Source organism: Antennarius striatus, chromosome 2 (assembly GCF_040054535.1).
Source record: "Antennarius striatus isolate MH-2024 chromosome 2, ASM4005453v1, whole genome shotgun sequence".
NCBI lineage: Eukaryota > Metazoa > Chordata > Actinopteri > Lophiiformes > Antennariidae > Antennarius > Antennarius striatus.
The window spans coordinates 19,599,217-19,617,584 of NC_090777.1; the positions used below are offsets into that span (position 1 = coordinate 19,599,217).

General features: G+C 39.6%; 1 protein-coding gene across 3 annotated transcripts; it reads right to left on the reverse strand.

Moving 5' to 3' along the window:
- Positions 1–408: 408 nt before the first annotated feature.
- mapk14a (mitogen-activated protein kinase 14a) lies at positions 409–18,033 on the reverse strand. 3 transcript variants are annotated; one of them, XM_068329911.1, is made up of 12 exons: positions 17,676–18,033; positions 15,481–15,610; positions 15,185–15,243; positions 8,653–8,764; positions 7,422–7,451; positions 7,057–7,104; positions 6,847–6,961; positions 6,692–6,763; positions 4,032–4,111; positions 2,027–2,105; positions 1,665–1,838; positions 409–1,550 (listed from the first exon to the last, which is right to left on the reverse strand). In XM_068329911.1, exons 1-12 carry the CDS (start codon positions 17,792–17,794, stop codon positions 1,486–1,488), a joined length of 1,083 nt encoding a protein of 360 aa, XP_068186012.1. In that variant the 5' UTR covers positions 17,795–18,033; the 3' UTR covers positions 409–1,485. The 3 variants fall into 3 exon arrangements, 2 of the variants coding, with proteins under 2 accessions (XP_068186012.1, XP_068186022.1); XM_068329921.1 differs by lacking the exon at positions 4,032–4,111 and adding an exon at positions 5,903–5,982; XR_011037735.1 differs by lacking the exon at positions 409–1,550 and having other exon boundaries at positions 1,769–1,838; positions 2,027–3,617.
- Positions 18,034–18,368: the final 335 nt, after the last annotated feature.

The window sequence follows — 18,368 nt, forward strand, 5'->3', positions numbered from 1 at the left end:
CACCTCCGGGTGTTTTTTTTGGGGCGGGAGCGGGAATCGAACTGCCGAACCACTGAGCCACTGCCACACCTAGTATATACAGTAATAAGTATTTTGGGATACAAAAATAGATATAAAAGGACACTGACAACTAACCCTGTCACAACTAACCTCGTCAAAGATTGGGGGTTCAAAACTGCACACCGCTTCATAAATTAATCTTGAAAAACTAACCATGTTTCACCGGGATGAGAGCAATTGTTTTATTCCCAATATGTTTCAGAATAAATTACCCATCTGACGTGAAGCTAATGGAAATAGAGCAAATGACTACTGTCCTTGTGTTACAATCATGCAAATCAATGAATTTATTAATTCTCTAGTGACATTGCAAAATGGCATCACTTATGACATTAAAGAATTGGGGGGAAAAAGCAGTGGAATGAATTACATAATGTATAGGTCATTTAAAAATATGTCTTTATTTTGTTTAACAAAGGCTGTACATAGACCCTGTAGGGCTGAAAACCACGTAAGGGATGTTCAGATTGTTACCTATAAATATTATTTCCACAATGTATAAATACACATTTGCAGTCCCTCTTTTATACATTTAGGCAGTATTTCTTAGTTTTACTATTACACTTGAAGTTCCTGTAAATCAAAAACACACTCTCTCAAAAACAGAAAATGTATATGGTATATAACATAAAGTGATTGCATCATATCTTAATTTTAGGTAACAATTAAGAAATATGGCACAATATTTACATATTTTTTTGCAGAACACATAAGCATAAATTCAATTTCCTATTTCAGGTGCCTTGTTGAATACTGCAGTCCATACACAGCACAGGCTGACATATTTCTGTGTAGCCAAAAAATGTACAACAGTCCTGAAAACGTCATGATTTGAATATGTGGTAAGATGTTTGTGATGACTTTAAAGGTCAGTGACTCTTCAGCGAAGGCACATGTATTTCAGTGAACAGTGAACTTTATAAAAAATATAAACAAATACTGTCACAGATATGAAATTTTGTTTTTAAATAAAGGAACAATCTTGGTGAGAACTAAATAAATGATTTTACAAACTCAGGTAACAGTTAAGCACCAGGCGAGTGAGCTAGACTAGAAAAATCCATTTTTAATTTACAGACAACGCAACACTTAACAGAATACTTTAAAAACACAAAATAGCACAGCTATACATCCATGTGTTTCAGCATCTCAGTGTCACAGTGATCATCCAAGTCATCCAAGGCAAAAAGGACTTTTTCCAGTTACAGACCACCAACATTAGTGGTACATAAATAAGAATAATGGCAATTGGTCAAACCTTTCCCTTCCCCTGTGCTAATCACCTTTCAACAGCTAATCATGAACATGTTCTAAGCTGATAAGGACTGACAGTTTGTTGTATGTTTGAAAGTTTAACACTAATGCACATGTTGGAGGTCACTTCACACTTTTGGAGGCTGGGGTTGATGTGGATTGCATGTCCCATTAGTCCATGTCGTCCTCGTCAAAGATAGGCGGTTCAAAACTGCACACCTCTTCATAGGTTAATCCTGAAAAAAAGGAAATGTTCAAATAATCTTATATTATAAGGATGGCATGTATTTGGACTTTATTTACTACAAATGCATTGATTTTACGAGTTTACATGTAGAACAATGCCTTACGTTTCCATTCTTCTATCTCCAGCTCGCGGCTCTCAAAGCTCTGGTCGTATGGCTCAGCCACAGGCTCATCTTCTGGGTCATGGTACTGAGCAAAGTAGGGGTGAGCAAGAGCCTCGGCGGCTGTTATTCGCTTGTCTGTGTCCAGAACCAGCATTTTCTCCAGAAGGTCCACAGCTTAAAAAAACACATTGCCATATTTCAGCCTGCGTTCTGTTAAAAATATGTCTTCTCATGTATTGATTTGTCCACAGTTTTGAATTCAAACCAATATTACATTTAATTTATGTTTCTGAGTAATAAGTGGAATTTCAAAATAATTCCACAGAGGATTGTACTGATGTTGAGAAAACATTTTTGTTTACCTTGTGGGTTGGCACCAATGAACACATCAGCAAAATTCCTCTTGGGCAGGTTCGCCAAAGAGCTAATGTAGTTCCTGGCCTTGAAAAATTAAGAGTTTATTAAATATCAGCTTCCTCTAACAAATGTCAGCTTCCTCTAAAAAGACATGTCAGATCTTTTCTGTTTTAGTAGCAGGAAAACACAAAAGCTTTTAGATGGACTTGAATGGAATCTGCACCAAAGATGGAGGGATGAATCACATACCTTTCAGAAATTTGGATAACCTACTTCACAAACTACCAAACGTTACGGTCTTGACAGAGGTTAGTCCTAGTAACAAGGAACATAAGGTTCCAAGTACAGGGTCTTTTTAATACTCCAAATACATTCACAGCTGCTGTTGAGAACTACATCTAGATTAACGCAAAAATGAACAAGACGTACCACTGTTATCAAAACCAAAGGCTACAGGAGAATGTTTGGACAAAACAGTTTAAGCTCCACACGTGATTTTTTTTAATATCAATAATATGAACAGTATTTGCTTAGAGAGTGTTGAAAGAGAAGTACAGAGAAGGCCAAACTGAGCTGCATTGTGTTTTTGTAGATCTGGAGAAAGCTTATGACAGGGTGCCCAGAGAGGAACTGTGGTATTGTATGAGGAAGTCTGGAGTGGCAGAGAAGTATGTTACAGCGGTGCAGGACATGTATGAGGACTGTAAGACAGTGGTGAGGTGTGCTGTAGGTGTGAGAGGAGTTCAAGGTGGAGGTGGGACTGCATCAGGGATCAGCTCTGAGCCCCTTCTTGTTGCTATGGTGATGGACAGGCTGACAGACGAGGTTAGACAGGAATCTCCATGGACTATGATGTTTGCAGATGACATTGTGATCAGTAGTGGGGAACAGGTGGAGGAGAAGCTAGAAAGGTGGAGGTTTGTCCGGGAAAGGAGAGGAATGAAGGTTAGTCGCAGTAAGACAGAGTACAAGTGTGTGAATGAGAGGGACCCAAATGTAAGAGTGAGGTTACAGGGAGAAGAGATCAAGAAGGTGGAGGATTTTAAGTACTTAGGGTCAACAGTCCAGAGCAATGGAGAGTGTGGAAAAGAGGTGAAGAAGCGTGTACAGGCAGGATGGAACGGGTGGAGAAAATTGTCAGGTGTAATACGTGATAGAAGAGTTTCGGCTAAAATGAAAGGTGTACAAAACTGTGGTGAGACCAGCGATGTTGTTTGGTCTAGAGACAGTGTCACTGAGGAGAAGACAGGAGACAGAGCTGGAGGTAGCAGAGATGAAGATGCTGAGGTTCTCTTTGGGAGTGACCAGGAAGGATAGGATCAGGAATGAGTACATCAGAGGGACAGCACAAGTTAGAGGTTTTGGAGATAAAGTCAGAGAGGCCAGACTGAGATGGTTTGGACATGTCCAGAGGATAGATAGTGAATATATTGGTAGATGGAGGCTGAGTTTTGAACTGCCAGACAGGAGGCCAAGAGGAAGACCAAAGAGGAGGTTTATGGATGTAGTGAAAGAGGACAAGAAGGTGGTTGGTGTGAGAGAAGGGGATGCAGAAGACAGGGTTAGATGGAGGCAACTGATTCGCTGTGGCAACCCCTGAAGGGAAAAGCCGAAAGGAGAAGAATGGTAAATGAAATTAAAACATAATACACAAAATGAGTAGCAAAAACAGAGACAACCACAAAACAAACGTGTGTCACATAAAACATGCTGGTTAGTAATTATTATGCCAGCCATCTCAGGTTCTGAGAGGCTGTTTTAATACCACTGAAGTACAGAAAACTCTTTACCACAAGAGTTCAGTCACTTACTTGTGGAAGTAATTGCTATAATCACATGCAGCAAGTGTCAGACACCCGACAAATACTTTGACTGATAAAGTTTGGGATACAAGATAGTGAGTCAAGAAATTAGTTACTTTATAATCAGAAATTATTTTTTTTTAAAGTTTGTCTCCTTATTGCCCCAGTCTGCTGTAGTGTTCCAAAGAAGAAACTGGTTCCTGCTCACCTCGTGGCTGGGCATCCTGTTTATTAGAGATGCTGGGGGTGTTCCTGTCAGACGCATTATCTGCTGAAGCTGGTTTATATCTATGAAGCTTGTGTTAAGGGGAGTATAGCAAAGGATGGAGTTGGTTAAAAAGCCCTTTTATAAATTTAACACTGGGCCAAACTCCAAATACTCTAGCATATTATGATGAAAAGAAAAATTAAAGCTTTGAAACAAGAATAGAATAAAAAATCCTCTGAAAATTACATATCACCAACATTCCCCAAAACACTGTACACAAAACCATCAGGCTGAAAATCCTCTTCTGTTGGCCTATGGTTCTCTGCTATTGTTATACAGAGCTGTGAAAAACAATTGTACCCACCCATTGTTTCTTTCATTGTGTGCATCTCATAATAAACTATTCCAGACATCCATACACAAAACAAATCCAACTAAATAAATACAAAATGCAAGTTCTAAATTATATTTCTTATCTAAGGTCAAAGGATTTTCAAAACCTAAATTGGCATTGTGCAGAGCTTAATAGAAAGTTGTATCACCTCAAACAACAACAGCAGCCAAAATGTTTATGATAACTAGAGATCAGTCTCTGAAGTTGCTCTGGTGGAATTCTGGTCTCATTCCCCCCTGCAGAACTGGGGTTTATCCAATGTCTGGAATAGGTGGGTGATGAATGCTGTCCTTCATTAAATAGACAAAGGCCTGCAGTTCACTGGACCGTTTCTTTGGCTCTTTTGTGACTCCCTGAATAAGACATTGCTCTCTGGGAATTTTTAGAAGGTAAACAACTTCCGTTAAAGTTTACTATTGTTCAAAGTCCCCTCCATTTGTAGTGTGTCTCAGTGTGGACCATTGGAGTCTCAGGGCCAAAGAAATAGCTTCGTAAGGTCAACCAATTTAAATCATCCTCTCTCTTATCTGTTCTTATTTTTTCTTCTGCATGTATCTTGAAGTGGTCTAGTTAATAATGATCTGATCGAGCTGATGAGGTCATATTGAGGGCTGGATGTATCTTGGCCTGTTGCAACCAGTTATTAACTCAGTTTGGAAGTCAATGGATTTTCTGTCTGAGGGGAATAACGCTCTTACACAAAAATACTGACCAACCTCCAGTCACTATATAATCAGGTTCCATGAAAAACTCAACAAATAGAATTTGTTGAAAAACAAACTCACAAGTACATCTACTTTGTCTGATTTGTTGATGTGATTGGTTGATGTGAGGCAAGACTGTGTAGTATGACAAAGAAAGCAAATGTCAACTATATGCCCACATTATTCTTATTTAAAAGAAGGGCCTGGCAGATACAGTATGTCTCGTTTCTGCTCTGCGGGACTGCCTCTGCTCTACCTGATTTTGCCCCTCTCCTAGGTTTCCAAAGGTTGAGAATGTACTAAAAGGTCAAATGAAGCACTGAAAACCACTTAAAGGCCATTAGCATGAAGTGAATACCCTGCAAAGTTCAAACCAATGTCCACAGTTTTAAAGCATCCAAACTACTTTTTCTTAAATAAAAGAATTCCCATATTGAGGCAGTTCCTCTTTTTGAGTGCTGAGGAGAAGTTCATGGGAAATGCAAACATCGAATATGCCGCCAAAGTAATTTCATGCAGTGTCTCTTTGATGACCTGCTTTACGAAGGTGGTGTTATTGAAGAAAACTAAACTGACCTCTGGAAAGAGAGCAGTTGTGTTGTTGTCGTGGCAGACGTAGACAAAGATTTAGCCATTTAAAGAGGCGGGTCTCAGAGCCACAAAACTGACAGGTAGAAAACATGCTGTGAGTTAGGTAGTCTTTTCACAGCAGAGACATATTTGGATTAGAAAGCTGGTTAGAAATAAACAAACGGGTAACATTGTGAACTCACAGACTCTGAAGATATTTTCATCAAGAGCTCTGGTTCTGGTGTTCCGACGAGCAGCATGATAAGATTCAACTGATCAATGTCTACCAATACACGGTAAAGGAAGACCAGATGCTGAACAAGGGAGAACTTGTCTTCTGACCTGTTTGTCTTCACGTTCTACTGTGTAACTAAATCTGTGACTATTCACCATATGTGTCTTACATTTCACAGATGATGTGGCAAGAATGAGATTCATGAAATTCTGCATGAAGAAGGTGAAGTACTTGGAGTGCAATGCTGACAAAAAACAAAGACAGTGGGCAACCATGTTTTGCGTGTAAATTTAAAGGTAGCCCAATGGTCTGCACCACTGGCAGAGAGGCAGAAAGATAAATAAAAATCTAGGTCAGGCGGACAATCCTACACAATGACTGGCAGCAGAGCAGAGACCATGGACACTGTTCGTAAAGTGCAAGAGTTGAAGCACGCCAATATAAACATTGCAGCAAATTATGTGTGGCAAGTAGAGGGAAGGGTGGTGCATTCTGCGTTAATTTTTTTTTTTGTCTTCAAAAACACATCAAGCAGGAATCATGTTGCAAGAGACCAAAAGAAAAACAGATTTTCTTCAGAGGAAGGAGAAAAGAGACTTATAAGGTAAGTATCTACTACTATGATAGAATACACAGACATATTATTGCTCCCCCAAAAAAGTGTCCAACCTGCTTGATTTGTGATGCAAATAGTGTGAGAGAGTCTCCATAGCCACAGAAGCTCTGTACCTACTGTACTATAAAAAGAAAAGGATACGGTCGGTACCAGGAAAAAGAGTTCTTCCAGTAAGGAGCTCTGCCATTATACAACCCACTGACCAAATATCCACTGAAACACAAAAGCAGAACACATTTGAAACAACTCTTCTGTCATACAGCAAAGGCATGGAAAATCAAAGACAAATCATTTACCTGTCATGTTGTAGTGCATCCAGTTCAACATGATCTCTGGGGCACGGTACCAGCGGGTAGCCACGTAGCCCGTCATCTCGTCATCAGTGTGCCGTGCCAAACCAAAGTCCAAGATCTAACAGTGATTTAAGTAAAAGAAATAGAAGAACATTTTTCAAACAACCATATCTGAGGATAAAATGTTGTCAATTAGTGTAGAACTTCACTGACCTTTAGCTCGCAGTCTTCATTCACTGCCAGATTGCTAGGCTTCAAATCCTGAAGGGAGAGACCATGAATTTAACTGTCTAATGTCAATTTAGTACTGACCATATTTTATATGAATAAGTATACAGTTATCTGTATACTTATTCTAAGTTTTCTGACTTCTCATGAGAGGAAATGATTCTGCCTCCTTTTTGTTAACATTAAAGTCTAAAAGCTTTACATCATGCAACATTAAACATTCCATTTTTCATTTTTCTTCCCTGCAGTGTTTACTAAGGCTCAACACTTCAAAGCATAAACCTTGACATATAGTATTTCCCCCTATCAGAATCAGGGCCATGGATGTGATAATCAAACAATGCACTTACTCTATGAATGATGTCTGCTGAGTGGATATACTGCAGAAAGATGGACAAAAGCATTTCCATTAAATTACATTATTAGTGTAAAGATCTATTACTTTATAAACATAAAATGGCAGAGCTGCTGTAGTCATCTAACACTTTGGGGAAAGATACGTACAGTATTTTCTGCACTATGAGGCACACCTTCAATAAATGGCCTATTTTAAAACTCTTTTCATATATAAGGCGCACTGGATTATCAGGCATACTGTCCGTTTTTGAGAAAATTAAAGATTTTTAGGTGCGCCTTATAGTGCGGAAAATATTGTAATTGTTTTCATGGCAGGTTGGATGAAATGATGGATTCCATTAGGTTAAGTGAGTTGGTTATCTTAGGCCCTGTCCACACGATGACGGATTTTTTGAAAACGTAACTTTTCTGTTGCGTTTACGCCTTCTGTCCACATGACAACGCAGATATCCGGAACGAAAACGCAACTTTTTAAAAACGCTGGCCGAGGTGGATTTTTTTTAAAACGCTGGATCTGCCTTGTCGTGTGGACGGTGTATCCGCGACTTTTTAAAATCACTGACGTCTTGCCTGCGACGAAAACCGCTGTGACATCGTATTTATGGACCCGTGTGTTGTGAAAACAAAACACGGAGGATTCCTATTGGATAAAATTTGACTCAATACTGCCACCACATGGTTTGGCATGCTTAAAGCTGTCTTCGAAAACGCACTGCTGCGTTTACATGTGGACGGAGAGTTTTTTAAAAACGCTGTCGTGTTGACGAGAAATAATTTTTGATGCGTTTTTAAAAAGTTCCGTTTTTTAAAAAATCCGTCATCATGTGGACGGGGCCTTAGATTAGGATATACATAGGCAACAGAGGGAATTAGTTACCATATTTAGCATACATATTATACCTTGCAGAATCTCTAAATCTCAACTCATGAATACATCAGAAATTCTACATCCAAGGACACATTCTGGATACTGGTTGCACTCAATATGTGCTAATATGGAGAATTCATAAACTCTATCATAGCTGAATAATAACAGGATATAAAAAAATATAAGTTCTAATGTATTTAAAATTGGACAAGGACAACACAATATTCCTCTCTTGAACAAACTATTAATATCAATCAAAGCAAAGTGGCCTCCTGTGCTCTTATCAAAGTAATTTTAGCTAAGATAACAAATAAACATATTTCCCAAATATCAAACTATTTCATGAAAAACCTCACCTTTAACCCTCTGAGGATTTGGTATATGAGGAACTGGACATGGTCATCTGTGAGTTTCTGACATTTCACTATGTTGTTGAGATCTGCCCCCATTAAATGCGTCACAAGGTACCTGTCATCCATAAAAGATTAACATTATAGTTTAAATAGACAGAAAATCAGAAGTCACATCATAATCTTTCTTGTTTAATGGAAAGCCAGATGGGTATAAATGAGGACATTTGCAGTTGTATAATTTTATTCCACAGTTACTTGCAGTTTGAAAGTAATTTCCCATATGGCGATCTTATACTGGTTGAGCTGATATATCTTTTTACAGTGGTTTCTCCCCAGAGCCAATGAAAGGCCAGGCACTCACAAATAAAACACAGTTTACCAGAAACTCTAGATAAATGGGCAGAATGGAACTCCATCAGTGGATACTTCAAATTTAATCCCAGGGCTGTTTCAAAACAGGGCTTACAAGCAGAGTCCTACCGCCAAAACAGTCATGTGCTACACTGTGAGTCTGCTGCTCAACAAATACCCATTTAATGAATACCGTTCTATCCACACACTGTGCAAAGAGTCAGACCTCAAAATAGCACCTGGTTATGCTTGAAATTGTTCTCAGCAGCACACAGTGACACAGAAACACTCCAAAGTTCACCCGCGTTGGGGAAAAAAGGGATATAAATAGTGACCTCTGTTTTCCTCTCTTAAAGAATCAGGAGGAGCATGGCTGGAGTTCTGAGGAGTCTTACCACAGTGCTGTGACTCAGCCTGTATTTTTAGAGTGGTGGGGAACCACATATGCAGCACCTGCATGTCTGGGATTTTTTCCTTGATGCATTGCAATCAGAATATTTGTACTGTCTGAGCAGATGGGCAGATGGGAAGAGCCAGGTTTCCATCTGATAAACTGTGACTCCGCCTCATAGTGTTTTTCCAAACTGTCAGAGAAAGGGCAAGTCTCAGTTTCAACGCCAATGGCCTATTCTCTCTTTGTTTCCCTCAGGACCCTAGTCACACACTTTGCATGTGTCACTCTCATCTAAATCTGAATAACAAAAGACAAATTACAAACACAATCGATGCTACTCAATCGGTGTTTTCCATAACATAAGCATGGATTCTTAACCTTTTGTGCAACCTAACAGACAAGCCCATGTTACCAACTGTTTAAAGCAGAACCAGTGTAGTTACATACAGGAAAGGGCTTTACACTAATACACTACAGAAGTTAAGGGCCGTAGCAAAGCAGATTGAAAAAATTTCTATCATTCCAACTTAGAAGTAAAACAGGTCAGTGGATTTTGTTACTGTTTGAATATTAAATGTAGCTGCAAGAGGGACAAGCCAGTGTTTTATTGTGCCAGTCCCAAGCCCGGATAAATACAGAGGGTTGTGTCAGGAATATTAGTCTGGGAGCAGCTGGAAACTAACTTCTCTGAATCCCAACCAATTTATTTTTGGCCCAAAATAATCTGAATAATTCTCAATTAGGCACAAAGTGTTTTTCAGATCCCTCCACAATCAAAAGCTATACAGGATTTTTTCCCCCCACAAATGCGAGGGTATTCTGTGATTGCTAAACAAACTTTGATGTGTAAAACTTATGTTCCCTTTTGATAGCAGAAGTAGGTCACCTCCCTTGAAATACTGACACACACCATCTCCATTAAAATGAAAGAAATTGGATGGATTTGCATCTAACATACTATATGTGTACTGTCAGTGAGGCAGGGAGTAACAAAGTATCACTCTTCGGGGAAAAGTGTAGAGGTGTTATTTCACATAGAATATAAAACATGTTGTCTAAACATCCCAAATGCCTGTATAGTATTTATATAACACAACTCAGGGGGGAACTAAATACAGGCTATGAAATCATGTGAAACCACATCTTCTCCTCTACAGCTGAACACCAAATATGTAACATTTTCTTTTAACAGCAAAGCAGATTGAGGTGGCAAGGCGTTACTTCTTCCTCATGCACCTATGGTCCATGGCGACCTTATGAGGACAGGGTCTGGTGAACAAACAGGTACACCAATGATAAATTAACTAGGTTTTGAACTAACTAGGTTTTTGAATTATTATTTAACATAAACAGTACGGTTATCTATCCATCTTCCACCACTTATCTGTAGTCAGGTTGCTGGGGCAGCAGCTTCAACAGGGAGCCACAAACTTCCCTTTCCCCAGCCACATCCACCAGCTCTGACTGAGGGATCCCAAGGTGTTCCCAGGCCAGTGTTGAGATATAATCCCTCTACCTGGTACTGGGTCTGCTCCGAGGTCTCCTCCCAGCTGGACGTGCCACGACACCTCCCTAGGGAGGCGCCCTGGAGGCATCCGCACCAAATGCCCAAACCACCACAGCGGACTCCTTTCCACGCGAAGGATCAACGACTCTACTCTGAGCCCCTTGCCAATAGCAGTGTTTCTCACCCTACCTTTAAGGGAGACACCAGCTATCCGCCTAAGAAAGCCCATTTCCGCCGCTTGTATCCGCGATCTTGTTCTTTCAGTTCTGACCCATCGCTCATGACAATAGGTGAGGGTAGGAAAGAAAATTGAATGGCAGATGGAGAGCTTTGCCTCTCTGCTTATCTCCCTATTTGTGGCAACAGTGCAGTAGTGACTGCAATACTGCTCCTGCTGCCCCAATTCTCCGTCCAATCTCATGCTCCATTGTTCCCTTACTTGTGAACAGGACCCCAAGATACTTAAACTCCTTCACTTGTGGAAGGACCTCATTCTCCACTCGGAAAAGGCAGTCCTTAGTCCTACACTGTGAGTCTGTGAGTCGTGAGTCCTTAGCAGTTCCTGCTAAGGACTCACGGCTATGCTTCAATGTCCTGCCCATGAAAATCACAAACAGAATTGGTGACAAAGTGCAGCCCTGGAGAAGGCCAACAGCCACTCGGAACAAGTCCGACTCACTGCCGAGAACCCAAACGCAGCTCTCGCTTTGGGTGTACAGGGATTGGATGGCCCTGAGGAGAGGCCCCCTCACGCAGTACCTCCCACAGCACTGTATATCCCTAGGGACCCGATCATACGCCTTCTCCAAGTCCACAAAACACATGTAGACGGGATGAGCATACTCCCAAGCCCCATCTAGGATCCCTGCGAAAGTGAAGAGCTGGTCCGTTGTTACATGACCAGGACAGAATCGACAATGTTCCTCCTAAATCTGAGGTTCGACAATCGGCCGGACCCTTGTTTCCAGCACCTTGGAGTAAACTTTCCCAGGGAGGCTGTGGAGTGAGATGCCCTTGCAGTTGGCACACACCCTCTGGTTCCCCTTCCTAAAAGAAAGAACCACTACCAAAGTGAGGGGCAGTCTAGTTATGTTGTTATTAATTAGTTTATGTCTATTGTTTATGTTTACACTTTATGGTGGCACTTTTACACCAATCCTGCTTTACATGCTTTCAATTACCCCTTGGGAACAAATAAACTTTTTTGAATTTGATAAAGGTGAATTGCTTCCTAACTATGATTTATTTTATCCATGGCTGAATACTGTATATTTAACAGTGTTTAGAGTCATTCACATGTCAGAAACATTAGTTGTTCAGTGTTATCTAAAAACCCTGGTGCAAACAAACAAATGAGCAGGGTTTGTTTGGAAAGGTGGGCTGCATTCAAACAGTCTGCTGGGTAGTTTGTGGCATTAAAGCAAAAGGACAAATCTAGGGATTTTCTATAATAGTACAGTACTTTAATATTGGAGAAGAAAAGGAAGTTATTGATGTAAAATCTTGTTTTATCTTAGGCACGTGTGAATTAACATTTCATAGTTCAATATACCTGACTTTGAGACTTCTTTGAGACTTGTGTTTAGGGCTTATAGAAATTTCACCCCTCAGCCAAGAGGCTTCTCCAGATCTCCGTGGCTGGTGAGCTGCACAGATATTTAAATTGTTATGAGGTCTAACACAAGGATGGTCATTAAGGTCACACCTGAGCAGCTGACTCAAAAGTACTGTTATGGGTCATCTGCTTGCATAAACAAACCACTTGTGTTTCAACAACTTAACAACTCATAACAGTCCTCATGACACAAAGTTGAGGTGTGACCTTAACGGCTGTCATTGTGTTAGTGACCTGAGAAGTGTTTATACATCCGTACTATCCACTAGCCACTTCGACCTCCTCTCTCTTATTATAACGGCGATGTAAAGGAGGCTCCCGTGTAAAGAAAACAGAGTAAAAACAGAGCAATGTAAAAACTATGCTCGAAAGTGAGAGTGGTGTACGAAGTTAAGATGAACGGCTTGAAAATGTTGCTCAGGATATTTCAACTGAGTATTCATCAGGGAATTAAAGCACATTCAATCTGGGTCTCACAATCCTCTTCTGATGTAAATCTACACAAATTGTTTCAGCCTCTATATCAAAGAGACAACAAAGACAAGGACATGCCATGTCTGATAGCTCCGTTCCAGGCTTAGCAAGAGGGAGGTGTCAGGGAACAGTTCAGTGAAACCAGCAAGAATGTTAGGTTCACGCAGTAAGAAAAGACATTCCCTGGGCTTCCACCAGGAGCTAGTATGACTAAGCCACTGTGGCTCAGTTTAAATGAATCGAGTAAAAAAAAAAAAGCCACATTCTGTGTCCAAGACAGCGGCTTTCCATAATAGCAAGTAAAACTTAAATAAATATATAATAAATATATAAGTAAATATTGAGTAATATTTTGTATGACTGTGTCTTCACATAGTGAATGAAAGTTCTCAATTGTTGGGGGGTGTAAAACCACACTTGTCGTTGGGTGTGTGGGGGAAGTCCGGGGGGCCTCCCTCGGGAAATTTTTTAGAAAATGGGGTTGTTTTCCTGCAATCAGGTGCATTCCAAGGGCAAAATCTTCTGTTCAGTTTACCTACAAAAATACACTGAAGTCAACAGTTCAAGCTGAACTATCTTTATTTCTGTCCTACTTTATGCAGGTATGAATGTGAGATTCAACAATTGAAAACTTGCATTCACTATGTGAACATACAGTCATACAAAATATTACTCAGTGTTTACTTTTAAGTTTTACTTAGGCTAGAAGACATTTTAACTTTGACTTAGACACTTTGATTTTAATAAATTTGATTCTTGGTATTACTCAATGTTTACTTGTAAGTTTTACTTGCTATTATAGCAAGCGAGGTGAATACACATTTACATGCATCGCTGGTTATTCCTGCCGGTCATAGGGATCAAAAGTCTAAGACTACAAAAAAGTATTGATAATATCTTTCATTTACCTTCTGATCGGTCTGTCACCACTCCTACCCCTCTCAGCATTCACCATTTGTTGTTCAATTAGAGTTTTAACGCAAAATCTACTATAAAACACTCACACTCGATCGTCCTCGCCTTGTCGTACACCAATTCGCGGGTATAGCTTGTAAAAATAGAATCCTTGTTTTTTCATTGGATGAGAGGAGGTCATGACTCGAGTGCATATTTAATGATCGGGAGCATTCGGGTCACTTAGGCTATTTCCGTCGACATGCGCGCCGACGAAGACGACGACGGAGAAGATATTCAAAATTTTATTACAAAATGAAAAGCCATTCTACATGTTTTGGAAGTTCACATTTAAAAATGGCTGAAAATCACTCCAGACAACAGACAAACCCCACACACAACAGCACCAAATAGAAACATAAGCTGTGCTTGCACAAACATTTTAAAACCCTTGAATTTCAGCCATTCATCATCTGTACAGGAACTTCAGATCTTTCTAAAATGCCTGGAATTTCATTCAGATAGCAACAAGAACTGAAGATGTAACAAAAACAGAACCAGGTGAGAATATTTGCTTTGGACAAGAAATGTTATTAAAAGGGAACTAGAACAACAAAATAATCTAAATCTCTGAATTGAACAGGAAGAAGAAGAAGAAGAAGAAGACGAAGAAGAAGACGACGAAGAAGAAGACGAAGAAGATGCACGCCGCCTAGCGAGAGAAAAAGTTTTTTTTCTTATGTTCTCGCTCGGGGATTTTTGCGAGTCCAAAAAAGTTGTACGTTTTAGCCTTTTTTTCCTAAAAATAAGAACGCCACTGTGGCTACACAGGCTAAAAACCTTGTAGCCACTCTGGAATTTACTTCGCCTATGGCGAAGTGGCGAATGGCTAGCGGAAGCCCAGATTCCACAATCAACCGGAGATGCAGTGTGATGTCACCATTCAGCTGTTCACTTCCTATCCGTAACAACTTTCAACATCAAAAGCAATAACCATCAACAAAGTTGGGCAGCTTCAGAAAGCCTGAAAGCAGAAGGAAAATGGAGGGACTCCAGTGATGAAATAGCTCCTGTTGTAAGAGAGTGTAGAGTCTAAGAAATTCCAGAGTGTTCCAGTGTGTTGAGTCAGCTGGACTGTGTCCAGGTGTTTCCCCACCATAGCTAGGATTGTCAGCTGCTGAGAAATGTACGGCTGCAATTTATAACTTATAAGTTATATTACAGTGTTGGTGAGGTAAAAGCCCAAGGATATTGATTAGATGGATATGAAGGTAACTATTTTAAACCAACATTCACTTACACATCAGTAAACTCTTTCAGACATGTAGCAGGGGTGAAAACATCCAGGAGGCCAATCACCTGCAAACACACAAATAGCACCATCAAAATATAAGATGTTGTTGATGTAGCAAAAGCGATGAAGGTGAAGTCTGTTGTAATAACATGTCCGGAACGAAAAAGAAAGAAAGAAACTGAAACTGAATGTGCAGCACGTACACCTTAATGAAACAACTGGCAACACTTTCAGAGACAGATGGCAATTAAAATGTATTCAAAACCTGATAGAACAAAGGCAACAGAAACAAGTCGACTCACGTTTTCATGTTTCATGTGCTTGAGCAACCGCAGCTCTCTATATGTTCTCTTGGCATGGATGATTGACTGAAATGGCCGAGACAGCTTTTTCACAGCTACCTTCAAACCAGTTTTCATATCATATGCAGAACTGTTAGAAAATGGAAAACACAAAAGTTGAAACATCAATCACTAATAATACTCATAGCAAAGTAAATCTCCTTACACATTACATTCAGCATTACATGATTGAAAGAATAAATACATCCAAAAGCATAAAAAATCAACAACTGTGTGACGCTTAAACAAATTAGGTGCAAAATGAACTGCTCAAGGGGGAGGAAAACAGTAACATCAGCAGAAATGTCATCTCTCAGCAGAATGGGAGCAGTCTGCAGTTTGTTATGTACTCTACAGGCTGACTAATCCAAACGTTCCCTCCATCTCAAGTAACCAAAATGAAAAACTTCCTCTTTCTTAGTTCACCAACATTTATTCTTTGTTATTGTATTGTTACACACGACGACTGCTGGAACTCCAGTATGGAACAAGGTTACACCAATATCTAATAATTGACATCTTTATTAGCCAATACTAGTTGTGTGTTTTTTTGCCTGTGTCTTAATACAGGCAAAAAGGCTAATATGGGTAGACACTTGCCAAGCTCTTAAAACTTGTGCATTTAAAACAATCTAGAGGAATAGTAAGTCTTGTTGTACCTGAATGTCCCTTGGGATCATTAAAGTATGTATGTATGTATGTATGTATCTATCTATCTATCTATCTATCTATCTATCTATCTATCAAGGAGAAGAATATGGAGCAAAAAAGGTAAGATATGTCTTTTCAAAATCAGAAAGAAAGAAAAGAATAACAAAATATGGGAGTTTTTAAAAACTCAAAAAACACCAGTTTAAACATTTGTCTATTTATAATAATATTAATAGATTAAGTTTAACAGGTTTACTGTTATACACAAATTCATGGAAATATAATGCAATATGGAACAATTTTTTAAACTTCTGTATTTATTAATTTATTTATTTTTCACAGTGGCCTTTTGGGGAAACTGTGGTTGCATCAACTTGTTATTACTTAGGGATAACGCAGGTTTGTGAGGCAGACTCCTACACAAGACTTGTACCCTATGTACTTTCACATAAGAGCAAGTCAGCATTGTCCAACCAAGATTTCCTGTTCCATCTATTCACCTGCTGTGTCGTAATAACACATTTTCTCTTTGGAAAAAACAGAGCATTAACCTGTGTGTGTGTGTGTGTGTGTGTGTGTGTGTGTGTGTGTGTGTGTGTGTGTGTGTGTGTGTGTGTGTGTGTGTGTGTGTTTATGGACAGATGATAGACAAACAGACAGACAGTAAGACAGTGGGGGCATTATGGGGCATGGGGGCATGGAGGCAGTGGTGAGCAGACAGTAATCTGACCAGCAACAGATTATCCCATTGCCCAGCAACAGCACAGCTGTCGTCTTCCATTTGCAAAACAAACATCTGCCCGTGAAAGTGAACAGCTGACAAGGTTGTGTCCTACATAGTATAAGTACAACCTGTTTAATCACCACTACAAATTTACAAACTGTTGATTATACTATGTTATTAATATTTTATCATTTTAACACATCAGCCAATTATATTAAAAGTTAAATTAAAAAAGGAAACGTAACATTCAAAATGATTGAATGGCATTCAAATATATTTTATTTATAATGTTTATTTTTTTATGTTTATATTTTAATTTATGCATATACCGTACTATTAAATGAAAATTATTGAAAAGGATCCATCTACTTGTCTATCTATATAAACTTATATTTATCTAAATTTCGTGAAATAATGAGTAAGAAGACGAGTCAACAATGCGCGTCCCTCTCCCTTCTGTTCTCAGACAGAAAAAAGTTCCTGGACAGACCTGATCGTGAAGCTAATCAGATAAAGAGAACACTTCTGCTACTCAAGTTAACAGTTCCACAGTGGTTTATACGGACATATCATTATAAATGATGCTGTTATAAGCTTTTCAAGAGGCTGATAGAGAGACAGTCACTGTTTTTTTGTTGTTGAGGCGCAGATCATTGCTGGTGAACAACCGGACGAGCTACCAAACTTTAGCCTTTGCAGTTAAGGCCTCGCCTAAATGAATGGAGGTTAGGTTGGGTGAATCGGCTATGCAACACATTCACAAAAACCAGATAAACTGTACCTCACTGATCCGTACGCCCCAGATCCAACGGGAGACAGATTTTGGTATCTCTCTGGAACTTCCCATATTGTCTTGTTGACGTCCTGGCGATAAAACTTGGGTCTTTCTTCGTGCGACATTCCTGCAGAACCAAAGGCTGACCACCGACTTCACTCGCCTGCGTTGAACTTTCCTCCAAGTTACGAAAAGTAAGAAGGAGAAGAAACAATAAAATATTTTCCGTCGTTTAAGAACTTAAAATCTGGTTACAGTTAAAGGGCTGCCTCTTTGTAAAACCTTATAGTCACTGCGTGCTAATCGCACGTTTCCAGTCTTGACGTTATTTGTTCCTCTGCAGGCGTCCCGACGGCTTCACAGATTTCTCTCTGGTTGCAGCGCCGAACGAAACCTCGTAAAGTCTCGCGAGAACGAATCATCGTTGTCTCGACAACGGGAGCGAGAACTTGGTCCGCTTGTTCTTCCTTCACTGGGACTTGAAAAACCAGAGTTTCACAAACTGGAGTGTAAACATAAAGCCTATACGAAAGAGCACAACCATCAGCAAACTGCACTTAAAATATCGCAGTGAAAAAACAAGCCATCAGAGTAGCTCCTCTTTTTGCAATAAAGATATGAATTATATATTGTAGATTTTTATTGTAGGAGTAATGTAATTTCTAATATGTTCGATGCATTTTAGTATTAGGATGGTCA

Bases quoted from the DNA above. Each gene is read 5' to 3' on its own strand.
- mapk14a (XM_068329911.1), bottom strand. From the start codon at position 17,794: ATGTCGCACGAAGAAAGACCCAAGTTTTATCGCCAGGACGTCAACAAG. The intron at 7,105-7,421 runs GTAAGTGCATTG...CTCTCCCTTCAG, and splicing joins CAGCAGACATCATTCATAGA to GATTTGAAGCCTAGCAATCT. The intron at 6,764-6,846 runs GTAAATGATTTG...TTTGTGTTTCAG, and splicing joins GATGCACTACAACATGACAG to TGGATATTTGGTCAGTGGGT.